The sequence below is a fragment of the Rhinoderma darwinii genome, chromosome 3, assembly GCF_050947455.1.
Source record: "Rhinoderma darwinii isolate aRhiDar2 chromosome 3, aRhiDar2.hap1, whole genome shotgun sequence".
Classification (NCBI taxonomy): domain Eukaryota; kingdom Metazoa; phylum Chordata; class Amphibia; order Anura; family Rhinodermatidae; genus Rhinoderma; species Rhinoderma darwinii.
In genome coordinates, this window is record NC_134689.1 from 353,166,634 (window position 1) to 353,194,469 (window position 27,836).

The 27,836-nt window shown below is 42.6% G+C and overlaps 1 protein-coding gene across 3 annotated transcripts in view; it reads left to right on the top strand.

Annotated features, from left to right (window-relative positions):
* The window catches only part of SLC23A2 (solute carrier family 23 member 2), a 121,288-nt gene that overhangs the window by 24,149 nt on the left and 69,303 nt on the right, over window positions 1-27,836 (top strand). For 2 of the 3 annotated variants that reach the window (XM_075858542.1, XM_075858541.1), the window contains one exon: window positions 26,230-26,499. In XM_075858542.1, the coding sequence (XP_075714657.1) occupies window positions 26,395-26,499 (105 nt within the window). In that variant the 5' untranslated portion in view covers window positions 26,230-26,394. Of the gene's footprint in view, window positions 1-3,337; window positions 3,504-26,229; window positions 26,500-27,836 lie in introns of those variants that run through there. The other variant, XM_075858540.1, reaches the window with a different exon arrangement.

The window sequence follows — 27,836 nt, forward strand, 5'->3', positions numbered from 1 at the left end:
GTATTCTATGAAGTGTAATCGCTTTCTAGTTCAGATGCTTTGGCAGTTCTCCAGAGTTCATTTACTCCGACGGCCTCAGGTGGCTGATAACTAATGCACCGTCTATTTTTAGGAATCTTTCTGTCTACTTGAAATGAATTATCAATGTTCCCTGTGTATTCTAGTACAAACTTACTAGTCTCTGCTGAAATTGTAAGGCCAGGGTTTTCTGGATGATGTTTGAGGAGACGGTGAAGCCATCCTGACAATTGTGTAATCCTGTGAGTCCTGCTTCTCCTGCTGTCCCCGTATGCCAGCTCACACAGGAACACCTGTCAATCACTGTGTGGGCGGGAGAAGCAGGACTCACAGGCTTTTTCTATGAGTCCTGGCAGCTTTTAAACTGCTTTTCGACATGAAAATTCAGTGTTAAATGATAGAAAGCTACATATCCCCGAGCTCAGCGTCTGCTCCTCTATCCTATGCTGCCCTTAAATAAGAGCGGATAGGAGGCCTGACCGATTGTTTTACTGGGAATAGTTATATTGCATTCAGTTAAATCCCTGTGTCATGCACCGCCCCCTCTCGTCCAGCACTAGTCATAACACCGTGTATCCGTTTTAAATGTAGTATTTTTTTTTAAAGGCGAAGGAGCTTTTGAAACCAATCTTATGTTGTTAATCATATTTTGTGCTAAAAAAATCCCTACGTTTTCTAATTGGACTTAATTAAAAATGTTGCTTTGTTCGGCTTCTGCTACAGCTATGTGGTCCAGTTGTGCTAGAAACACAACATCCAAATAGATGTGGTACCAAAACACTCTTGAGAGTAATGGTTAGGCACAGTTGCAGCCTGGATCCTAAACTGCCGATTCCGTCCAGAATATTAGAATGGAGAAGTTAAAAACAAGTAAAATTTTGAATCCCCTTTTTTTCTGGCACAACAGGATAAACAATATTGATAATATGACAATGTGTCAAGAATCGATTTTAATTTCAGTGGTTTATTGTAATATAAAACTATGCGTTTCGGGGCCGGACCGGCCTCTTCCTCAGATAAAATACAAATAAAGTATTAAGAGAAATAGAAATTGAAAAAGATGTTCTAAACGAATTTATGGCCAAATCAAAGTTAAACACAAAATTTGAAAAATAGAAAAAGCCTATTCAAATGATTACCAAGTTATATGGCTCTTATTGTCCTACTGTTAAAGAGGCTCTGTCACCACATTATAAGTGCCCTATCTCCTACATAAGGAGATGGGCGCTGTAATGTAGGTGACAGTAATGCTTTTTATTTAAAAAAACTATCTATTTTCACAACATTAGGAGCGATTTAAGTTTATGCTAATGAGCTTTCTTAATGCCCAAGTGGGCGTACTTTTACTTTCGACCAAGTGGGCGTTGTACAGAGGAGTGTATGACGCTGACCAATCAGCATCATGCACTCCTCTCCATTCATTTACACTGCACTAGCGATATAGATATATCGCTATGTGCAGCCTCATACACAAACCCTAACATTACTACAGTGTCCTGATAATGAATACACATGAAATCCAGCCTGGACGTCATGTGTACTCAGAATCCTGACACTTCTGACTCTTTTTTTTTTTTTTTTTTTTTTTTTTTTTGTGAGATTCCGGCAAGTGAAACGAAATCTCGTTTAGATCCGTGAACTCGCGAGATTTGGTTTCACTTGGCGGAATCTCACATAAAAAGATTCAGAAGTGTCAGGATTCTGAGTACACATGACGTCCAGGCTGGATTTCATGTATATTCATTATCAGGACACTAGTAATGTTAGGGCTTGTGTATGAGGCTGCACATAGCGATATATCTATATCGCTAGTGCAGTGTAAATGAATGGAGAGAAGTGCATGATGCCGATTGGTCAGCGTCATACACTCCTCTGTACAACGCCTACTTGGTCGAAAGTAAAAGTACGCCCACTTGGGCATTAAGAAAGCTCATTAGCATAAACCAAAATCGCTCGTAGCGTTGTGAAAAAAGATCGTTTTTTTTAAAATAAAAAGCATTACTGTCACCTACATTACAGCGCCCATCGTCTTATGTAGGAGACAGGGCACTTATAATGTGGTGACAGAGTCTCTTTAACAATACTGAAGTGTTTAGACTGTGAATAGACATTCCACGAGATGTCTATTCACAATCTCTTAGTGACTTATTGGTTGGTTGAGACCCTCACCTATCGCTAGAACGAAGCAGCTGAAGCGCTCGTGTGAGCTCTCAGCCACTTCATTTCCGTTCTGCTTTTTCCGGAAATCCGATTTATCGGAGTACCGGCTCATAGACTTTCTCATACGAGCGCTTCAGCTGCTTCGTTTGAGCAATTAGTGGGGATCTCAGTGCTCGGAGCCCCACCAATCAAATCTTCTGACGTGTCACTATTACATATCAGACGTTTGTTAAACTTTTAGCTACACTTTAACTTTATATAGAATTACCTATGTGATGTAGCAGGGGTATAACCGCTGCAGTCTTGGGGGACTGGTGTCACTTTACGTATATCTGTAGAATTCTATCATTCGTGACTAGTTCCGTCCTCTATGGTCTTAACATTAACTTAGATTCGTATTTCTATAATGAACTTGTATCTAACTTTGTAAAAAACGTTGTGTTTCAATCCCTCACCCTTTCAAGACCAGCCAGCTGTCAGTGAGTGGAAACAATTGTTTACATCCATAGGCTGAAACCCTGTCCAGACACCGTTCTTTATAAGGCTGTGTTCACATCAGCGTTGTCTTTCCGTTGAGCGGTTCCGTCTGAGCTTTACGTCAACCCGTCAACAGAAAGGCAAACGGAAGCCTTCGCTTCCGTTTGCATCACTATCGATCTCAATGGTGACGGAAACTTTGCTAATGGTTTCCGTTTGTCACGGTTGTGACAGGGTTCCGTTGTTTTTGACAGAATCAATAGTGCAGTCGACTGAGCTAAAGGTCTCCAAAATGATGAATGTACCTACACTGATACATTGTAGCAAACTATTCGGACAGGTGCGAGATTTGTGTTGCTGATGTATCTATTTAGCTAATGGATTGCCAAGACTCAATACAATTGCAGCAAACTCTCAGCAGTGAGTGGGTTGTGTGTACAGTTTTCCAACCTCTGGATGTAAACCATTTACTGAAAGTAAACGGAGATCTTCAAATTGGGGAAGAATTAAAACGTAAAGTATATTAGAAGGTCGCAGAACTTTTCTTTATATAATGATTGTTTTATTTACGTAAAAGCAGGCAACCTGGGTAGATGCCATTCTGTTGAGATCGCTGCTGTTGCAAGCCATGACCCCTAGGTGGCAGTCTTAGATGAAGCAAGTTAGACTGCAGTGCTGTTAGTGAGCCAGGACTGTAGAGCTCTTATTTAACGTGCCGGAAGACTGCTGCATTGCATAAGCATGCTGTGCTATTGTATAATGACACAGACATGCTGGAAGGGATCGCAGACAGGGAGCGATCCTCGCAGAAGACACATGTGGTTACGGAGCAGTGACCTGCCATCAAGGTGAGAGAACGTCAGCTGCCTCGTACACCTCACCGGCCACATCATTCACGCTCTTCTAGGCGATTTACCGTCCGCTCAGATCAATTACTATTTTTAAAAAAAAATCTTTTTTAAGCATTTTTTTTCTTCTATTTTAGCGTGTGCTGTCTGTGTTGCTGGCACAAGCGGTGGGTGGTTGGGCAGAGCTGGGGGCAGTATTCCTGGGCACTGTCTTTGTTCTCAGTAGTGGATCTTCCTAGTGATCAGGTACCGTCTTATAGAGGATATGTTCCCTTTAATGCTCTTCTTTTTTTTTTTTTTTTTTTTTTTTTTTTTTTTTTTTTATATTATTGTAGTAGTCCGTCCGTATGTGTGTGAAATGGGCATATACATGGGCACGTATACATTGCCCTAGAATGAAGGCTTCTAAATTTCGTCCTTCCTCATACTTCCCTGCCTGATGTGTCACGTTACTAAGAACTCTACAGGAACTATTGCCTTTTTCCTGGAAACAAGTGCGAAACAATAGACCCAGCTGCGTTCTCGTGATCTAACGTACGTTACATATGTGAAAACCTACTGCTGAAATACAGCTTATCTGGGAGTGGGTTGTAGGGTGGGTCAGGCTTTGTGGAAGTGACAATCCTTTTATAACCCTGCTGCCCATGACAACCACATTTGCTTCTACGTTCAGCCGGAGTGGCTGTCACATGATATAGAACGATTATCCCGTTTTTGTTCTTTCCCCTTGTTTTAATTACTTGTGAGTTTTTAATGTGACCCCCCCCCCCAAAAGGATTGGCCATTGCTGTGCACGTGCCGGTGCGTAGCCCCAGTGATATGTAATATGAGCCTTTTGTCTTAGTCATACCCGACATTACAGTATATACAGTTTCCACTAATGATACAGAATAATGTTATTGCTTATATACTTTGTATTTCTTTTGGTGCAAACGTTTACTTTTTTTGTATGGGGTTTATTTTCCCATTGATGGCATTTACATACAGTAAGTGACTACCTGATGGCTAGAATGCTGCTAGCCCATATTTATACTACTAGTCAATGATGCTACTATTCCGTGTATATTTACAGGGGGGTATGGTGATATTGTAGTAGGCACCAGGTAATAACTTTAGGATACTCAAATCCGGCTGGATTGTAGTGCAATGTGACCCTTTATAGGGCATTTACCTTAAATTAAAACGGTGAAATGATTACCCCAGGGACACCGATTTAGGTAAGGATTTTATAGCTTCGGTTATGTGGCAGCAGTGAAAACATTTGTAGGGGGTTGGAAAAAGGAAGCCGGCTCTCCTGACTTGTCTGTTTTAGTAAATTGCATTCCCTGTGCAATTAACATTCTGCAGAATCTTTTCTTAGAACTGTCTTGTGCCAGTCCTCTGTTATTCCTCTTGAAAATGTATAAATTGCCAACTGGGTTTTACCATTTAAGGTGCGTTTCCCTATCGTCTGACTCTGTCCAATGAATACTAACGGTGCTAGACTGTGTAGAAACACGTAGCATTGGCAATAGGAATAGCAACATCCAGTTGTCATTTTAGTAATTTATTTCCAGGAGGAATAACAGAGGGACAGCACAAAGCAAAGCTCTAAGGCCCCCGTAACCCTCTAAGGTGAGTGATTACGGGCACAGACGGCCGCGGACAGTCACCCACGTTAGCAGGCCGTTCTTCAATTATAAAGTATGGGAGCACGGTCCGTAAAATCAAAAGATAGGACATGTCCCATTTTTTTCAGATCATTTCTACGGCCCGGACACCTTGCTGTAAATATACGGGAAGGTGTCCGTGGGCCATAGGAATGAGTGAATCAGTATTTTGATTCACAATTATGGTCCATAATTGCAGATCAAAATTACGGCCGTGTGCACGGGGCCTTAGAAAAGGTTCTCCAGAATTGTTTATTTAATGGGGAATTCAAGTATTTACTAAAGCAGATGGGTCCGGAGATGTGACCGGTCCTTTTTAAGCTTGCATGTCCCCCGTATACCAAAACGCTGAACCTGAAGTCCACAGCTTACAGTTACATGTGGATTTTGCAGCGGAACTGCAGTGGATTTCACCCTTTTGTATTGTGAAACCGCAAGTAAATCCGCAAAATATGGGGCATTCAGTTGGGGGCAGATATTTTATGGGCTTTCTGTCTGTCGTCTCATTGAAGTACCCTACACGCTCCCTGAAACGGCTGACCACAGGCAACAATGGATTGTATTCAGCCGCATAGTGAATGGAAATAGATGGACTTTGGGGTCATTGTACATTTGAAGTTAGAATGTGTGTAACGCTTGTATTACAGAGCCGCCATGTTTTAATTGCTTTGTGTGTAAAATGTGACATTTTCCCTGCATTTAGACGGAGTCTGGATGGAACTAATGACCACGTATCCAGTGAATGAATCCTTTCTTAGTGTCTATAAAGAGGTTACTCCAAAAATGAACATGTCCGTTTGACCTGCCATTGAAGATGATCAGCTGGAGGCCAACCTTGGGTGAAAGGTCTATTCTAGTTAGACTAACATCTACATTTCAGTTTAAAGGGGTTGCATGATATGCGAAAACCAGTCTGCCCCCCTAGAGGAACAGCGCTGCTCTTGTCAATGGGCTGTGTCTAATATTACTGCGCAGTCTCATTCAACTTAATAGGGATGAGCTGCAATACCAGTCAAAGCCCATGGATAAAAGTGGCGCTATTTGTGGATAAAAAGTTTTGTGTTTTTTTTTGGTGCACACATACAGACACACGCGTGTGACAAAGGGCGTGCCTTGGCTGGGAAGGGGAGTGGTCTAACAGAAAAGGGTGTGGCTTAAAATGTGCTGCAAAATGAGAGGAAAAAAACAGGTGGAAACGAAGCAATAAAGAGGTGGTATAAGGAAGAGAAAGTTGACTAGTATATCTAGCGATGTGCCAAATTTATCATGCAGCATGCACCACTTTGATAAATTTGGTGCATTTTCGAAATGCCTGGTGTAAGTTTACACTGTCTAAATCTAAAGGTGGGTTTACAGGGGCAGATTTCTACTTATAACGAGTGCCGATCGACGATATAACAAGTTGATTAACATAACATTTTTATTTATTTTTTACACGGGCTGATGCTGTACTGTATACGGACAAACTATCATTACTACGATCATTCAGTCCCCATCAGTTTGCATCATTGTCGGCAGTGAATCAGCGGTTTACACAGGGCCGTTTAGATAATATTCGTAAATTTGGACCATTGTTTTAAGAATTTTTTTAAATGTTTTTTGTTTTTATTTTTTCATTTTTTTGTTTTCTTTTCTCGTAATTATTTGAAACCTCCCCCCCCCCAAAAAAATATAAAATTCTTGCAGTTTTCACTCTGGCCACTGAGCCTCACAGTGTACTGACGTTTCCTGTTCTGTAGAGATCACTTCTCAGGAGTCTAACAGCAGCTGAGGCAAGATGGCTGCCCCCTTAGTCATGTACAGAAAATAAAAAAAAAATTGGCATTCAGAAAAATAAAAACAGATAGTAAAAACATATGCTTTTCTTTTTTTAATCTGGTTTCAATTGGTAATAAAAAAAAAAAAAAGGTTAATTATAGAGGATACATTCACTTTAACTTCCTATTCTCATACAGTCAGACACATACTCGAGCCAATTTCATAGAAAGTCATTTAGCCGATCGGTATATATTCATAGTGCGTAAGGGAACCAGAGCATCAGAGGAAGCCCTATCTAACCCTAGAGAGATCTACTTGCTGCAGCCGCTTACTGTATGTTGGTAAATGGGATTTAAAAATAAAAAATATATATTCAGCGATCTTTACATTTTCTAGTACGCTTTTGTTTTTATAATTTTAGAAAATAATTTTTTTTATTTTTTTTATAGCATTTTTGTCTTCTGCCCCTTAACGGCTATGCAGCGCTCTGGACCCGAGTGCTGCCGTTCTGTCCCATGTAGCTGCAATGATCTACTCCCTCTGACGTCTCTTCTATAAGTTTCCACTCCCACGCCATGTGCCTCTGTGTACAGCCAATTCTAAAACTCAACATTTCCCGTTTCTTATCTCCTGGCAACACTTCATAGGACGGGTGCACTGGTGAATGAATCGCACAATGGTGACAGATTAGCGCCTTTCTTTACACGTTTGCCTGTTTTATTCCATTCACAGAAATTAAAATGACTTGGTACTTTAGGCCCCATGAACACGACCGTAGATTTCTGTAACTGCGGGCAATAATTACGGACCTATTCATTTCTATTGACCACAGACACCTCCTATATTTGTGGGAATGTGTCCAGTCCTTAGAAAGCCTCCGCAAAAGATAGGACACGTCTTATCTTTTGGTTTTTACAGACCGTGCTCCTATACTTTGTATGGGCGCACGGGCTGTCTGCGGCCTGCCGTGTTCGTAATCGCGGACTGTGGTTTCGGGCACGGCCGTGTGCATGGGGCTTGATTCAGTAAAATCAAGATGTGCTCATTCTAAAAATATTCGTTGATCTTCATTTATGTAATCAACATTTTGTCTGCATCTTGCAGTCTGAGGGTATGTTCACACGCTGTGTTTTCCGGCGTGTTTCAGGGCTTAAACGCCTCCAAAATACACCTGAAAAAACGGTAGCTAAACGCCTACAAACATCTACCCATTGAATTCAATGGGGAAAACTGCGTTTGGAGACGTTCAGCCTCTGTAATTTCAGCCATTTTTTGGGGTGTTTAGGTGCCGAAAAACGGCTGAAAATAAGCCCTGTGAACACACCCTAAGTTCACACGCAGAATCAAAAATGGCTGAAAATTGCGGAGCTGTTTTCAGAGAAAACACCCCCTGATTTTTCTGCCGTTTTTTTGAGGCTGAACTTTTTTAGAGGCGTTTTTTCTAGACTTTTTGGAGCTGTTTTTCTATTGACCCTATGAAAAACAGCCCAAAAAACGACTCAAGAAGTGACATGCTCCTTCTTACGCATCGTTTTTTTTTTTACGTGTCACTTTTTAAAACCGCGGTGTAAAAAAACGCCCTGTCTGACCAAAACGCTGTTTTTCCCATTGAATTCAATGGGCAGATGTTTGTAGGCATTTAGCTACCGTTTTTTTTAGGGCGGATTCACACGAACGTGATTTGCGTCCGTGCAGCCCGCATGGTTTTCACGCGGGTCGCACGGACCTATGCAAGTCTATGGGGCAGTGCAGACTGTCCGTGAATTTGCACAGCGTGAGTCCGCTGCGTAAAACTCGCGACATGTTCTATATTTCTGCGTTTTTCGCGCATCACGCACCCATTGAAGTTAATGGGTGCGTGAAAATCACGCATGCCCCACGGAAGCACTTCCGTGGGGCGCGCGTTATTCGCGCAACAGCAGTAAAAGAATGAATGTAAACAGAAAAGCACCACGTGCTTTTCTGTTTACAAACATCCAAACGGAGTGTCATAATGAAGGCGGCTGCGCGAAAAGCACGCAGCCGCGCATCCATATGAACAGGGCACACGGAGCTGTCAAGTGCCTTTTGCGCGCGCAAAACGCAGCGTATTTTGCGTGCGCAAAACGCACACGTTCGTCTGAATCTGGCCTTAGGCATATTTCGAGGCGTTTACGCCCCGAGATATGCCTGAAAACACAGCATGTGAACATTCCCTCAGCCTCGTGTGAACAGCACGGTGTATTTTCAAACTCCGTGCAGGTTTATTTCAAGTGTATTTTGGAGAGTAAAACTAGGCTTTTCTGCTCCAAAATCAGCCTGAAAATAAGCCGTACATACCCGAAACGCTTCTCTTAGATGCCTCCTAGTTGTAAGGCCTTATTCATTTCGAGGATTTTTCCAAATCAAACGTGTTTGGCTGAGGTTCAGCGGCAGAAATCTGAGCCTGACCCTTGGATTTCCCCGCGGTCTTGCAGTAAAAACCGCTGCGTTTCTACACGTAGATTAGCCCCATTCAATGGGGCTAACCTACCTTTGACTACCTGACATAGTTTTTGCAGCAGAAAAAGCAGCGAAAACCACATCAGGAAGTTACATGTCACTAAAAATTCCACCCTAAGGGTATGTTCACACGGCGGGGGTCCGTAACGGCTGAAATTACGGGGATGTTTCAGCCTGAAAACATCCCCGTAATTTCAGCCGTACCGGCATGTGCAGGCGCTTGAACGCCGCGTCAATTATGGCCGTAATTAGCGCTGCTATTCATTGGAGTCAATGAATAGCGGCTCCAATTACGGCCAAAGAAGTGACAGGTCACTTCTTTGACGCGGGCGTCTATTTACGCGCCGTCATTTGACAGCGGCGCGTAAATATACGCCTCGTGTGAACAGACAAACGTCTGCCCATTGCTTTCAATGGGCAGATGTTTGTCAGCGCTATTGAGGCGCTATTTTCGGGCGTAATTCGGGGCAAAAACGCCCGATTTACGTCCGTAAATAGGCCGTGTGAACATACCCTAACTGTTTCCAATTGAAAACAGTAGGGGGCTTTTTACATGTGGAATACATGCTGATTCCATTGTGGAAAACGCGTCAGAATCACCATGATTTTTTTCACTTAAAAGAAAAAGATTCCAGTATTCGTAGAATTGAATTAACTATGCAGTCAATTTCACAATAACTTAAAGTTGCATGAGGGTGGCATGAAAGTCGGAGTCTCACTTCAACTTCTATGCTTTTACATGAGGAAAACCTTTGCATGCGACCTTGCAGAAATTTCAACATGCAACTTTTTTTTATTTATCCGGAATAATTTAAGTTACATTGTGACTCTGGCTTTTATACCACCCGCATACAACTGCGTAGCCCCCAGCCAAGGTAAATATGCACAGAAGCCGTAGGCGCAGGCTCTGAGCCCCAATGATCATTAGAATGGAATTGTTCTTCAGCCCCTTTTAGGTCCCTTCTCTCTTAAAAAAGACCATTGAGCAGTCCGACCGCATCGCTACCGATCAAACACAATGGGAACCTTAATAATGCTGCAACCCCTTTGTTATAATGTTTGCTACTCCGAGCCCCACGATGCAATCTACTGAAATTTTAGGAGCAACTTTATGAATGACGCTAGACAACTGCATCGTATGTACATGTAGCGTGTATTCGTGTTAGAATCTCTATAACCGTTAGTCATCCGTAGCGGCGACAGAATACCGGCTGTTGTATAAGGGTCCATTCCAACTTTTGCGGTGCGGCTAAAATCGCATTGAAAAACCGCATGCCGTTTATTGAGCTTTTGGTTATGGTAAAAACACGCCCACATCAAAAAACGCATGCGGTTTTAACGGCACCAGAACGTTTGAAGGGACCCTTAAGTGACCAGGGATTTCTCTTCTAGGGTTTTAATAAGTCTTATAAAAAGAACATTGTCATTTATATTGGGATTTCCTAAATAATCTCAATATAATTAAAGAATCTCCACCTGACAAGGCTTTTTTAGTGGCATCTGCAGCAAACTACGCCACGTGTGTTATATTTCTATGCACCAACATATGTAACTGGCAGTGACACTTCATGCTATGCCATGTGTACATTGCCTTTGCCAGCTTCCTCTGGCAGGGAAATGCTTCATTTGGCAGAATAAGACCCGGCTGTTTCAGGCTGTTACAGACCTTGGGGTTGAGCCTCTCAGCCGCTTTATGATGTCGTTCGGTTGAGCAAATGACAGTGAATTCAGGAACCAGTGAGTCACATCTGGAATAAATGGGTTAGATAACCTCTTAATATTCTATGTGCCGCAGCACACCACTAGGAATAGGGAACTCCTGACTCATCCAGAGCTTCTCTGTTCATGAATAGAATACCAATACGACAGTGAACACTGACACCTACCTTTTTTTTCATTTTTTTCCTAATCTGCATATCCACGCAGGTTTTATAACATTTAGACTGTGTGTAAATCTGCTGTTTTGTTTCCCCCCATGATTTGTATAATTTCTGGTTCCGGTTCGGACCATAACATGGAGGGCAGGCCTGTCAGCAGGCTACAGGCATAGATAATGGTAGTCGTGAAATAGTCCATTTTCTGCTGGCATATCTTCAGGGCCGAGATTTCACACCTCCCTGCAATTTTTATTGAACCACTCCTGTAGCTAAAGGGAGTAAATCCAGTAACTGTATATCGGTCATAGGATTTTATAGGGTGGTGGGTTTCCAGTATATAGCCCCGTTACTAAGTGATCCCCAGTGACTGCCCGTCTCCTCTATTCAGATAATGTCATTGGTAGATATTGTACTGAAACGTGTCCGTTTTACAGGTTTTCTGAATGCGTTTGCTGGTGATGACTGGGTTAACTTGTGCTGTCACCGCACTTGCAAAAGAGGAAATGGCAATTTTTAGGACACTGATTCATCCTGGTGATGAGTCATCACGTGTCTTCTCCTGTTCCACAAAAGACAGGATATTGCCACCTCCTGGAGCAGAGAGCGGCTTATGCGCAGGAACGTTGCTCCTGTGTGGAGGGACCGCGCACCTTCACACACCAGCCTGTTCTACTCCGCAAGGAGCTTAATGGGATCTTAGTGTTAATCTGTGGATCAGTCAAGGTTCAGACATTCTCTCACTACCAGGCCGCACTTCCTACAGGTCAGGTGAGATCTGGCTGTGCTTCTCTAGCCCGTCAGGAACAACAAGTCCCAGCGAGCCCTTCTACAAAACCATATACTGGAAGAGGTTAACTAATCCTGATTGAACACATTTGATTTGCAGTCCGGACCCAAATTTTATGTTTAGAAAAATCTGATTTCTAATTGTACCAATTTAGATGTGAGCTGATCTAAGCGGAGTCCTGTCAAATAGACCGGTTGCTAGGGACACGCTGCCTAACTACACTCCTTTACATAGGCTAGACATGTAACATGTCCATAGTAACTAGTCTGTCTCATATTACTTAAGGAGTTACTACGCTTTCATCAAACTTTTAACGTGTCCTAGAGATGCAAAGTTTGGATCGGTGGGGGTCCGGGTGACGAGACCCTCACCCTTCCAAAAATTAAGGTGCAGAAGTGCTCAACTGAGCGCTTTGCTCCTTCGGCTGTGATCGGCGCTCGCGGTCAAGCTGAAGACGACTCGCACAGACGTTACATGTGCGCCATCTTCAGCCTGACGAGGAGCGAAGCGCTCAGCTGAACACTTCTGCACCTTCGTTTCAGGAATGGTGGGAGTCTTCGCATCGGGACTCCTACCGATCCAAACTTTTGATATGTGTCCATGACATATTAAAAGTTTGAAAGTGCTCATTCAGACAAACGATTTTCGTGTGAGCGGACAGCACCCGGACTGAACACTGGCACGTTCTAGTTAAAGGGACAACCATCCACCCATGATGATAAAAAATGGGTCTTGCGTAAAATAAACTAATGCCACGCGGATGCGTTTTTTACGGACGTTGCCTGGAGACACTTGAGAAGTAAAACCAGGAAGTCGAGGCAGAGCAGTGTGGTCAGAAGCCGAGGAATCTCTCACAATGCTCCCTACGCTATAAGCAATAGAAACGGCATTTCTGTGGTCATGTGACCATCCTGGTAGGGTTTCTCGGTGGGTGGGGACAATTGGGGACATTTTTCATTGTGTTTTTTGTTAAATTTTTCACGGACGTGAATATTGCATGTCACACTGATGCCAACGCACCGAAAAAACTGAAACTGAAAGCAATTGCAGAAAAAAATGATTCACAAAACTCAATTTCCTTGACTGAATTTAAAGGGGTATTACAATTTCAGCAAATAAAGGTTATTCAATGTACAATGAAAGTGTATACAATTTTCCAATATAATGTTTGTAAACATTCCTCACTTTTCAAGATTTCTGATTGCTGTCATTCAAAAGAAAACTTTATTCACTTTCAGTGGCTACAAATCCATCCTGATCATGTGATGGACATACAGGTGTACGGCTTGTTACAGGGTCATGTGATGGACACACAGGTGTACGGCTTGTTACAGGGTCATGTGATGGACACACAGGTGTACGGCTTGTTACAAGGTCATGTGATGGACACACAGGTGTACGGCTTGTTACAGGGTCATGTGATGGACACACAGGTGTACGGCTTGTTACAGGGTCATGTGATGGACACCGGTGTACGGCTTGTTAGAAGGTCATGTGATGGACACAGGTGTACGGCTTGTTAGACGGTCATGTGATGGACACAGGTGTACGGCTTGTTACAGGGTCATGTGATGGACATACAGGAGCTCTGCTTGTTACAAGATGCGGCTTTGATACGCTGGGCATGTAATGAGCCGTGCATCTGTGTCCATCACATGACCAGGATGATTTTTATCCAATTGAATTAAACTATTAAGACACCATTCAGGAGCCATATATTTAGTGCATCTAACGCAGTTGATTTTCACCAGCAGGTGAAATCCACATTTAATCGTGCATTTTTAGGCGCGAAACTTGTCAGATGCAATTCTAAGGGCCAGTTCACACAGAGTTTTTTTTAACGCGGAAAACGTGCCAAATAACGTCCGAAAGTGCCTCCCATTGATTTCAATGGGAGACGGAGGCGGTTTTTCCCCTCTAGCGGAAAAACCGACTCGCGGGAAAAAGAAGGGATATGCCCTATCTTCCGGCCTTTACGCCTTTTGACCTCCCATTGACATCAATGAGTGCAGGCAGAGAAAAATCTGCTTCAAAATTCTGAAAGGGTTTTCCTCCTGCAAAAAACTCAGTGTGAACCCAGCCTAAAGCAAAAACACAAAATAAATGGACATGTTGCGAATTTTAAAATCCGCACCACCGGTCAATTTATGTGTGGAAATATTCTGCAACGTGTAGATGAGATTACCTGGGATATCATTTTACTTTGCTGGTACCGTAATACAAAATTTGCACGTAATACGCATCGTGTGCATGTGACCTAAGGGTGCGTTCACACACCGCGCACATACTGCAAAATTGACGCCTTCATTTTCCGTGTGGAAACTCCACCGAGTTTTCGCAAGAGAAATTGGCGTCCTGCAGATTGAAAATCCGTATCACGGATCATTTTCTGCGTGTTTTTTCCGCAGCGTGTGGATGAGATTATTTAAAATATCATCCACTTTTCTTCTGCTGTAATATACTGCGGAATTTCCCTACAGAAAATCCAGATGGAAATTCTTCAGTGTTTACACTAAATCTACTTGACTATGCAGAGCCGCGTCCCTGAATTGCTCTTTACTGCTGCTTTTGTGAGCTTGAGGCCTCGTCTCCCCGCCGTAGCTGTGTGCACGGTCCTTTTACAGCACGGACGGCCCGAGGAGTGTCATCCGCGGGCCGTCCGCAGTCACAGACCGTGCACAAACAAGTGCATTGAGTTTAGTGATTCCGGACCGCAAATGCGGCCTGTAAAATGACATGTCCTATCTTCTTTTTTTTTTTTTTTTTTTTTTTTATTTATTTTTGCAGGCCGGGCTCCTGGAAATGAACGGACTGTGGAAACAAGGCTGGCCTTAGATTGGATGGCGCCCTGTGCGGACTCTCTCTTGCTGCCCTCCACAAACCAAAAATGAACCACATATATAGACACGCACATACTGGAACATGTATAAAAAGTTCATTTATTTCAGTAATTCAATTCAAACAGTGAAACTCATATATTATATAGATTTATTACACACAGAGTGATCTATTTCCAGCATTTTTTTCTTGTAATGCTGATGATTATGGTAACAGTTAATGAAAACCCAAAATTTAGTGTCTCAGAAAATTAGAATATTGTATAAGCCCAATTTCAAAAATGATTTTTAATACCGAAATGTTGGCCTACTGAAAAGTCTGTCCAGTATATGCCCTCAATACTTGGTCAAGGCTCCGAATCTGCATGAATTACTGCATCAATGCGGCGTGGCATGGAGACGATCAGCCTGTGGCACTGCTGAGGTGTTATCAATGCGGCGTGGCATGGAGACGATCAGCCTGTGGCACTGCTGAGGTGTTATGGAAGCCCAGCTTGTATGATATCGGCCTTCAGCTCGTCTGCATTGTTGGGTCTGGTGTCTCTCATCTTCCTCTTGACAATACCCTATAGATTCTCTATGGGGTTTAGGTCAGGCAAGTTTGCTGGCCAATCAAGCAGAGTGATACTGTGGTGATTACACCAGGTATTGGTACTTTTGGCAGTGTGTGCAGGTGCCAAGTCCTGCTGAAAAATGAAATCAGCATCTCCATAAGGCCTGATTTACACGAGCGTGTGCATTTTGCGCAAGCAAAAACCGTGGCGTTTTGCGTGCGCAAAAGGCACTTAATAGCTCCGTGTGTCAACAGCGTATGATGCGCGGCTGCGTGCTTTTCGCGCAGCCACCATCATTATGACACTGGATGTTTGTAAACAGAAAAGCACGTGGTGTTTTTCTGTTTGCAATCATAGTTTGCCTGCTGTTGCGCGAATCACGCAGTTTGCATGGAAGTGCTTCCGTGCGGCATGCGTGGTTTTCACGCACCCATTGACTTCAATGGGTGCGTGATGCGCGAAAAACTGCAAAATATAGAACATGTCGTGAGTTTTACGCAGCGGACTCACACTGCGCAAAACTCCCGGACTGTCTGCACTGGCCCATAGACTTGTATAGGTCTGTGCGACCCGCGTGAAAAGCACGCGCGTCGCACGGACGTATATCACGGTCGTGTAAATGATGCCTAAAACTTGTCAGCAGAGGGAAGCATGAAGTGCCCTAAAATTTCCTGCTAGACGCTGCGTTGACTCTGGACTTGATATAACAGTGTTCACCTTTTTAGGTTGGGTTCACACTGAGTTTTTTTTTTGCAGGCAGAAAAAAATCTGTTTGGAATTTTGAGGCAGATTTTGCTCTGCCTGCACACCGTGGGCAAAAAACGCAGCTAAATGCGCTTTCTCTGCCTCCCATTGATGTCAATGGGAGGTCAGAGACGTAAACGCCCGAAGATAGGGCATGTTGCCTCTTTCTTGCGAGCCGTTTTTTCTGCTGGCGGGAGAAAAACGCCTCCGCCTCCCATTTGAAATTAATGGGAGGCACTTTCGGACGTTTTTAGCGCGGTTTCCACGTCAAAAAACTTGTAAAAAAACTCTGTGTGAACTGACCCTTAACCTTCTGACATTTTGGAATGTATTCACTGATAAAATAAGAACACGTCAGACATTCTGCTGCTTTCAGTTGTCTTTGTAATGTCATTTTGGGTGAGAAGTCTGTGAGATCCGCGTTATTTTAGTCACACACAGAGTGCCGCCCTGTTCATTATATACACTTGACCAGAATCTAGACGGAGAACACTTGTTGTCCTTGGGTCTATCCTGCAAATTTAACTCCTGCCGTCCTGTACAAAGAATTCACTCCTATCACACCTTGTTCCGAGCCCTAAAGGGATAATAGGAGTTCATCTGTATCTAATCAAATTCATCTTCAGTTGGGAATTGAATAAGGGGTGGGGCTTACTTAGGCTCCACCCCTTTACTCAAATTTCCAGTCACTTTTTTTTTGTGTAATATTTCATCCTTTTGGATTACCATATAAAATGAGGTCAAGAAAGCGGAAAATACCTTGGTACGTGTTTACCATGTAAGAGTCTCATTAAATTAGCGCTGTAATTTTTGAACCCACAGGCAACTATTCGGACCAGGTACAATGTTCTTTTATACATTGCTTCTACATTTTCCCTCACTGCAATGATTTCAGGGATGTAAGGAAAATAGTTTTTGTTTGGTCGTGTTCACACGCTGAGGATTCTTTCAGGATTTAGGCGTGGATTCTGTGCCTAAATCCTGACAATCCGATACCATTCTGCCAGCAATTCATGTGCAGGGGGGGGGGGTATTTTATAACCATTCACACGCTCATGAACATATCTGTGCGGAATAACAAATGAGTTTTTTTTAGCTCCCACTGTACTAAAACTTGTGCATCTGGGAGTCCGGATGAAACACTGATGCCCAACCGGAGTTTTTTGCTATCCGACGGACCACAACAGACCCGTGGTTTTGCGCACCGCAAAACCAATACGGTCATGTGCATGAGACCTTACAAGGACCAACGATCAGGCAAATGAGCGCTCATACGAACGCTTGTCCTCGATCCTTGCCTTGTGTTTACGGGGCAGTGACCAGCCGACAAACGAGCAAACGCCCATTTGTCGGCTAATTATGTCTTTTATGTGGGCCAAAAAATGGTCGCTTGTCGGCAGTACGTCTCCCCATGTATAAAGGGGATGTGCTGCTGACCAGATGCAAAATGTGTGGGGACGAACAATCGTACTACCAATTGTTTATCGCCATATATTCCGATCGTTGCTCCGTTTTTAAATGGAGCTAAATGAGTGCTGATCTAAATACTGCTCTCTTTGATCAGCGCTCGTTACCGAGCATATCTTATGTCACTCCCCGGTTACTAGAGAAGGGGCTGTACGCCATCACTTCCTGGAGACAATAATCTAACATTTCTCTGTCTATTTACCCCCATTAATTTCATCTGCCATAAAGCACACACGCCGTGATGTTATGACAATACAGAAAAGTCCCAAGATATTTTTCCTGCAACATAATGCAAAACCCAGTAATTCTCTTAAACTTACATCTTTTTTTTAATGAAACAAAAATTTAATTCAAGTGGTGTTCCTAAAGCGTATATGCACCTTTGTCATAAAAAAATCAAAATACATATTTTTACATATGTATCTGTGTTGGACTATGTTGTTAGCTTATTTCTATGTTGCTTTTATTTTCACGACCTGCTTTCCCTGACTATGCCTGCTTGTGGAGCTGCAAGTTCAGAGCTTAGTGGGCATTCCCTGTGTATTTTGCTCTTTCAATGCTCTAGTTCATGTGCTTCCCCGCTCAGTATTATTAATATATTGAGCATGTGTTCATAGCGACTCCACGTCTGCTGCTTTTAATATAGACGCTTTTCAATAGCAAGAGACCACATATGCACTTCTCTTTTTAAATATTTATCAATTTCCTTTTTGTGATAAGCTATTTTCCATTCATTTCAAGTTTGTTCTATTCGTACATGAATTAGAAAGGCATCGGCTAGTTAAATTCCCATGGACCTGGGCAGGCTGCAATGCTTCAGGGGTCCTTCCCTTTCTCAAGCATGTACTGGAAGAAATCGCATAAATCTTGGCTTTACAGCGTTTTTTTTTTCCTATTCCACATCAAGGCCACTGGTTTTGAGTTGTCGCCCCCCCCCCCCCACTTAGCAGTGGTCACGGACCTCTCACCTCTACTGATATGTCTATTTTAGTAAATATGTGTATTCCCCAGAAAATCACAATTCTAGAGCATCTTTTCATAGAACTCTCCGTTCAATCATTCCTCTGTTAATCCTCCTAGAAATGCATGAATAAATTGACCACTCTGTTACCATTCCCATTTTCAGAGGTGTTTACCTAGACAGTCACTCTGACGGCACTGATTGAGCACTGTCAGATTGTGTAGTGACATACCCCCAACTGGTAACACCCAGTTATCCATTTAGTTAAAAAATTGTGGGAGGAATAACAGAGGAACAGGACATGGCAGAGTTTCAAGAAAACATGCTCCAGAATTGTTATTTAATGGGGCATATAATTATTATCTAAAACAGAAAAGTAAGTAAAGGGGACAGGTCTTCTTTAAAAGGGTCGCAGGAGCTTGGATCCCCTGTGATGTCCAGGGTGTCAGCACTTTCTGTAATGGAGAGATACACTTATAATGGAAAGTCTTTTCTAGGTGCAGAAATGGTCAGGTCTTAAAAGCTTTGTACACCTTTGATGGGCATTTTTTTTTAAATAAACCTGTCTGTCCGTGTGATTAGTGCAACTTTTTAATTTAGTCTTTAGTAAAAAATAATTTGTACTTTTTTAGATATAGCTGCTTTTGTATCCTGTATACAGAGCAGCTGTATGTAGCGCTAAATCCTATTTTCGTCAGGTCCTGACTGGTTCAGTGACAGTGGGTCCTGCGTGTCTGACACGCGAAATCCACCTAAGTTTATAACTTAGATGAAAGAAATGAAAATGCGGCACTCACCCGTTTGCAAATCTTCTTAACTTTATTGTGTCACCTTGGCGAGGGTAAAAGCATTACAGGGAGGACACCTACAACTAGCTGTCCTCCCTGTAATGCTTTTACCCTCGCCAAGGTGACACAATAAAGTTAAGAAGATTTGCAAACGGGTGAGTGCCGCATTTTCATTTCTTTCATCTATATTATACTACAAGACCGTCTGTTTTTATGCTGAGCACCGCCCGAAGTTTGCTTAAATGAGGAAACCCTGACTCCACTTGCATCTATCTGCCTGTTCCATGCTGTGAAGATTGAGAGTGGTGCCGACTTCCTTCTACTGTGCTTAGTTTATAACTTAGATGTGATAGATTACAGGTAGGGCCTGCGTGTCAGAGAAACGCAGGACCCGCTGACACTAAACCCGTTAGGTCCGTAGGACTGACGGATTCGGATCGTAACGAGCGATACAGCTGCTCTGTATACAGAATATAGAGCAGCTGTATCTCAAAAAGTAAATCAAATTTTTAATAAAGACTAATTTTAAACAGTAACACCAAACACACTGACCTGTATGAAAAAAAATAAAAAATGCCCCTCAAAGGTGTATGTAGCCTTCAACGTGGATGTGTTGAGGAATGGCTACTCACATTGGATAAGATTCTACACTTGGTTACCTAAGTCTCTTGTCTGCCTATCCGGTAATTCTCCCATAAATGAAGACTTTGTTGTCAAGTGCTTGTACCATATGACTTCCAAAAAAGCCGATATTAGATAGGAATCTATAATGGCGCCCTTTTTATGTGTGTTTTTGTATAACAGTAAGTCATATGACGGATAAACACCAGCCCATAAAACCGAATTTCTTAACTGATTTACCCTACTCTAATTTCTGGGAGAAAACAATAACTTTTTTTGTATAATTTGTTTGGGTGTATTTCTGCAAGTTCCATGTCTCCATCCTTCAGTCGTTGCGCTAGTTATGCAAAGGAAGAGAGTCTGTGAAATCTAGGAGGAGATTTGTGTAAGACTTGGATACACTGGTCTCGACAAAAGTTGTGTAACTTGCGGAACTCAACCCAGGGAACATCATTTTCCTACCACCGGTTTGTTAACGAATCTTTGGTTTAACCCCTTAGTGACCACTAATACGCCTTTTCACGTCGGTCACTAATGGGCTTTAGGCTAGGCTGACGCCTTTTCACGTCAGCCTAGTCTAAGTCCTGCACGGGTCTCCCGTGCAGGCTGGAGCCGGGGCTCTGCTGTCTGATGACAGCTGAGCTCCTGCTCCAACGCCCGCGATCGAAGTTTACTTCGATCGCGGCCGTTTAACCCGTTAAATGTCGCCGTCAATAGCGACCGCGGCATTTAACTTTGTTTACAGAGGGAGTGCGCTCCCTCTGTCACCCATCGGCGGCCCGCGAATGAAATCGCGGGTCTCCGATGAGGTGTCATGGCAGCCGGGGGCTGGATAAAAGCCCCCAGGTCTGCCCTGGACATATTCCTGTTAGGACGCGCCGGAGGCACGTCCTAACAGATTGCCTGTCAGATTTACACTGACAGGCAATAATGCTCTGGTATACGAAGTATACCAGAGCATTATAGCAGCGATCGGAATATCGCACAGTAAAGTCCCCTAGTGGGACTAATGAAATAAGTCATCAAAGTGAAATAAAGATGATTAATAAAAAGTACAGTAAAAAAATAAATCCATTTTTTTCCATAAAAAGTGGTTTTATTTAGTAAAAGTGTAAAAAAAAAAAAAAAGTACACATATGTGGTATCGCCGCGACCGTAATGACTCCATTAATAAAGTTAATATGTCATTTAAACCGCAAAGTGAACACCGTAAAAAAAAAAACGCAAAAAACCATGGCGAAATTGCTTTTTTTTCCCCATTGCCCCACAAAAAAGTCATAATAAAAATGAATCAATAAGTCCCATGCACCCCAAAACAGTACCATTCAAAACTACGTCTTGTCCCGCAGAAAACAAGCCCAAAAAATCACTACATTGATGGAAAAATAAAAAAGTTACGGCTCTTGGAAAGCGACGATGCAAAAACAAATAATTTTAGTTCAAAAGTGTTTTTATTGTGCAAAAGTCGTAAAACATAAAAAAACCTCCACATATGTGGTATCGCCGTAATCGTACCGACCCATAGAATAAAGGTCACATGTTATTTACGTCGCATAGTGAACGGCGCCAATTTAAAAACGCATAGAACAATGGCGGAATTTCAGGTTTTTTTTATAATCCCCCCCAAAAGGGTTAATAAAAGTTAATATAAAAATTATATGTACCCAAAAATGGTGCCATTAAAAAGCACAACTAATCCCGCAAAAAACAAGTCCTCATACAGCTATGTAGACGAAAAAATAAAAACGTTATAGCTCTTTGAATGCGACTATAGAAAAACGAATAAAATAGCTTGGGCCTAAAATGGGCTGGTCACTAAGGGGTCAACTGTGCAGATAAATAGACTGTTAACCTACCGCTCATGTTATATACCGTGTTCTTACAGCCTCCTTATTTTTATTTTTTTATGGACATTGCTTACCCTTTTTAGTAATGGTTTAGGGGTAGTACAATTTTTTGATATAATATTAAGGAAAAATTTTCCCCCCTCTGAAATCCTCATCAAAAGAACACTAAGAGTTTTTGTTGCCTTTTTTGTTCTTAAAGGGAACCTGTCACCAGCATTTCACCTATTAAACCAGCAATACCTGGTGGAAGTGGGTGAAAATGAATTTTTATGTAACCTATAATTCTCTTCTAAGTCGGCTCTGTATCTTTAGTATTCAGTTTTTTTAGTGTTCCCGTGCCGTATGCTAATAAGCATAAGCGAGTCATATCTTCATTCCTCAAGCCTTCCGAGTTAATCCCGCCTCCTTACTTAGCTCGTCTTCTCCCTCCCGGCACTCACAAAATCACGCGCTAGTGCATCGATGTTCTGGTGCGTGCAGACAGCGTGACACCATAGCGGCGCATGCACAGTACTTGATTTGAGGCCCGGACGAAGCAGGGGAGGGTGTCGGACCATACATGACGGGATATATGTATATTAGGGGGACAGCATTACATTGATCAGAATATTTATGTTTGCAATATTTATTTTTCCTGTATGGTGGTTTTCCTGGTTTTATTAGTTCATTCAGTAAATCCTCGGTAAAGGAAGACCAAGAAAACTTTGCATCCATCTGCTTTGACTGACTGCTCTTCTGGAACACTGGGGGGGGGGGGGGGATTTATCAACCTTCCTACGCCAGAAACGGTGCCTTCATTACTTTTGTGGAAAGGGGTGTGGCTTCATAAAAGGGGCAGGGCCACACAATCCCGACATATTTATTATAACTTATGTCAGAAAACTGTCGTAGATTTCTAACTGTGTGGCGTAGTGGTGGTAGAGGCCCCGTACACTGTATTACAGCCTGAGGATAGGCCATCAGTTTCTTATGAACCTATTTAAGTTAAAAAAAAGAATGTCCCGTCAGACTCCTTTAGCATGCGATGGCTCATACAAGATCCTCATGCTGGGCAGCGTCCGGGTGCTGTATGTGACACACCACTAATGATATTGAAGTGCTGCGTTGCATATGAGGCCCTAATGCAGCGTATGAAGCGCCATTCTTAGTAAATCTGCTCCTGTGTGTATGTGTTTAGGTTTGCCAGCTCTGACTCCATTATTCTAGGGCCACGTTCACATGGCTGTGTTTTCTTCAGTATTTTGCTGCAGCTTTTTAAAGCTGGAACCATGAATCCAGAACACGGAAAAAGTGTATGTCTTTTATATCGTTTTTATATAGTAGGTTCCACTCCTTATTTTGACTTTCGAATACTGACCAAAATACGTGAGTGAAACTGTCCGAAGTCTCCCGGCTGATTCATGAAGATTCTTTGATCAAACTCCATGTGCTCCAAGAAGTCGGGCTGCAAAGCAGGTCCAACTAAGTTCACCAGAGCTGTTCAGTCAGGGTATGTGCACACGATAACTTCATTTACGTCTGAAATTACGGAGCTGTTTTCAGGAGAAAACAGCTCCTGCATTTGAGACGTAATTGCTCATACTCGCGTTTTGCGAGGCGTCAATTACGGCCGTAATTTGGAGCTGTTCTTCATTGGAATCCATGAAAAACGGCTCAAATTACGTCTCAAGAAGTGTCCTGCACTTCTTTGCCGAGGCTGTTATTTTACGCGCCTTTTTTTGACAGCGACGCGTAAAATGACAGGTCGTCGGCACAGTACATCGGCAAACCCATTCAAATGAATGGGCAGATGTTTGCCGACGTATTGGAGCCGTATTTTCAGACGTAATTCGAGGCGTAATACGCCTCGTTTACGTCTGAAAATAGGTCGTGTGAACCCAGCCTAATAGTTGAGGGCTTGTTGCAGTATTTACAGGGTTAATAACTGGTATCGACAAGCATTTGGGATATAAATTGAGAATCACAATGAAACTTCATACTTGGCCAATCCTCAACGTGTATAAACACCTTAATTCTCACTTGGGAATAAAGTGGGATTAATGTCATTCTTTTGTGTGACGCAGAATTTTTAGGCAACACCCTGCGTCTGGTACATCTCCGATCACCGCATGTAAGAATGATGCCTCGTTCTTCTTTTCTCGCATTACTCTCAGCCTAAATAAAGGTGTTTTTTCCTGCATTCACTGGAGACAATATGATCTATTAAGTAGTGTGTATAGGTTCAGACAGCACCAGATACGTGGAAGGGTGAGGTTTTGCACGGATAGGGGCCCAACCCAAACATAAATATAAAAGTATCCGGCACACCAAAACAAAATAAAAAATACCTTTGTTTCAAAATTGGTGTGCCGGATACTCTTTTATATATTAATGATGCTGTCACTGTAGCGGTGGTAAATCCTTTTCTGGTTAATCAATAACTCAAATCCATATTCTTCCTCTTCAGTAAAGTCAACTCTGAAGGGGTCTTAACACCCGGAGCCCTCTTACCAGCGCTCATAATTTGTCGAGACTGATTAGAAACACATTGTTACCACTTCTGAGCTCATATTTAAGCGCACTAATAGATTTGTATAGTTTAAACCTAGGACGGACACCTTTTAACCACTTCACGCTTTAGCCATTTTCCATATTTTCACTTTTTTTTTTTTCCTCCCCACCTTCCAAAAGCCTTAACTTTTTTTTTTTTGGTCAATATAACCTAGGGCTTGTTTTTGTAGTGGTAAACGCGAAAAATTTATTTGTGGGGTGGAATGGGAAAAAAAAGTGGAGTAAAAATGGCATATTCGTTTTATTATGCGGGTCAATACGATTACGGCGATCCCAAATTGTATATAGTTTTGTTACTTTTACAAGGAAAAGTCTGTTTTGTCGCCATATTCTAAGAGCCATACATTTTTTTGTTTTCCATTGTTTGAGCGGCATAATGGCTGACCGTGTGTTATGCAGGGCGAGCTGTAGTTTATATTGGTACCATTTTGGGGTAAATGAGACATTTTTTTTGTTGGAGATGAAGTGACCAAAAAACAGCGATTCTGGGGTTTTTTAAATCATCATGCGGGTTAAATAATGATATATTGTAAGGGCATGTTCAGACACCGTGACCAAAAAGTCTGAAAATACGGTGCTGTTTTTCAGGCAAAAACATCTCCTGATTTTCAGACGTTTTTGTAGCAACTCGCGTTTTCCGCGGTGTATTTTACGTCCGTTTTTGGAGCTGTTTTTCAATGGAGTCAATGAAAAACGCCTCCAAAAAGTCCTAAGAAGTGACATTCCCTTTCTTTTTTGTGGGCGTCCTTTTACGCGCCGTATTTTGACAGCGATGCGTAAAATTAAGCCTCGTCTGAACAGAGCGCCGTAAATCCCATTGCAAGCAATGAGCAGATGTTTGTAGGCATATTAGGGCTGTTTTTTCAGGCGTAATTTGAGGCGTAAGACGCCTGAATTACGTCTGAAAACACTGCGTGTCAACACACCCTAATAGTTCGTACTTTTATGGACGCAGCGATACCAATCACGTTAATTGTTTTTGTTTTTACATTGCGCTTAAGGGGAAAAAGGTCGTCTTTTTTTTTTTTTTTAAACAAAATTTTTAACTGACCCAGTGAAAATTTGGATTGCTTGCATGTTGTATAATGTATTGCAGTATATCGTTCTACTCTATGAAGCCATGCCAACTATCAACACCCGACTGGGGGTGGGGAATTCAACGTCACAGGGGGATGCCCCCTTTTTCTAATGGCTTACTCTATGGAGCGGGCCGAGCCTGCTCCATACTCCCCCACCCGACCTCTTCCATATATATATACAGCAGATGTTGGGAAGGGGTTAAATTACGGTTTCCTCACATCCTTCAAGCCTAGAACCTTTCTGCTAAAAGTTTTACTTTTCCTCTGCGGAGACCGGTGGCCATGTTCCCAAGAGACTTTTCAGGACCGATGGGCTGATGACAAGTCATCAATACATGTCACCGGAGTTTTCTGAGAATAGAGACTGACCACACTGGGCTCTATCGGGAACATGGAGATGCACCGTAGTCCCCTACTGGCATTGGTCTCTGTTGCTAAATAACAGCCAGAAGTTCTTCAGAAAACTGCCTTTTACAGAGGTGATTCTCAAGGGCTCTAAATGGAAACTGGATTGCCTGCTGGCCATGTAGAAAGTGGCTTGGTACATGTGGTGTCTTTCTTCTGGTCACTGGCATTTCCCTGCAGGCCTGATACCTTCGATACAGGCAAAGTAATTTTTCTAAGAAGTCTGAAGGTTTTTTTTTATGATGTCTCTGACTAGCAGAACAAGACTATTTCGCTTTGATGTTCAAGTAACTGTCATTGTTTGTTTTATCACACATCCAGGTATCGCTGAAGACCGTCCATTCAAATCTTGTCAGTCTGGATTCTTAGGGTTGCAGACCCATCTTTCTGATCCCTGAGGCCACGTCTCCTTAACAAAGGAACGCTGCATTGTCCGAATAAGCCAGGCGTAGCCAAAGCACGACAGAAGTGGACACTGCTCCAGCAATGGGCATTGGTCGGAATCCCTCATCTAAGGCAATGGAATCCACAAACTCAACCGATGGGAAGTACGAGGAGGAGCCCAAACATACAGCCTTTTTCACTCTTCCGGTAAGAGCCATTGACTCCACTGTACCACTGTTAGGGTATGTTCACACGGCCTATATTCAGCCGTTTTTCGGCGATCTGTTCCGATGGGCCGTTTTTTGACAAGGCTGTTTTGAAAAATGGCCGCGTAAAACAATGGCCACGAAAAAGAAGTGCAGGACATTTCTTGGGACGTTTTTGGAGCTGTTTTTCATTGACTATTGAAAAAAGCTCAAAAAACGGGCGTAAAAAACGCAGCGAAAATAGCGAGTGGCTTAAAAAACTTCTGACAATCAGGAGCTGTCTTCGACGTTTTTGAGTTTGTGTGTGAACGTACCCTTAGGGGTTGTTTTTCTCTATCCTCTAATTGCTATAGGAGTAACCTTTATAATGTTGGACTGGTTTTCAGCTGTTGGCTAATGTAGGGCTCTGGTTGTAAGGTAGATGTATGGGCTCTGGTTTATAGTAGTGGCCTGCAACCTGTGGCTCTCCAAACATTGTTACACTACAACTCCCAGCATGATACGACGGCCACATGCTGGGAGTTGTTTTCTTGTTAGAGCTGGAGAGTAAAAGGTTCTCTGATTTATTTTTATTTTTTCATTGGCATATAGAGAATCTGTTGAGCTCCTCACAGTTGTTTTGCACGTAAACATAGTTTTCTATTTAAGTGAGCATCAAAGTCATCCGTTTCTAGCTATAAATGTCCTGCGATCGGACTCAAAAATACAACCCAATTCACTTCCAATAAATGGTTCAGAGGTTTATGGTGGTGACTCTGCCCATAGGAACATTTCCACAGAACATTACCGCATGGGATCCCCGGAAACTTTGTAAGGATAGCGGTTTAACTTGTGTCGGAGGTGACTGTCTTATTTTTGTTGTTGCGTCTTAGGTTTCATGCACATGGCCATATTACATATCCCAGTTGTGCAGAGCCGCAATATGGCTCCCGTAGCCTTCTATGGGCTATTACTATACTTTCATGTGCGTCTGTTTTTATACGGGGTCACCCGGAGATTTTTGTTCTCACTGATCATGGTGGCATGCGGCATCGCATACTATATTCCGCTTCATACGAAGTGCTGCCGTACAGCTAGGTGCACATGGCTTTGCCCACTTCTCTTTATCCATACAGTCCCCGTTAGACCAAGACTCTACGAGTCATGTGAGCATCATCGGCCACTGCATTGAATCAAGTTGTGGTTATTTCTTCATTACCAAGATTTATGTCTTCGCTGTGGGCCGTACAGAATATCCGGTACCTCGTCTTCTGATTGATCACCTGCCTTATTCGTCTAGGCGGGAATCTGATAATGACGGCACTTTCTAAGATGTTTATGGCCCTACTGGAAATGGTT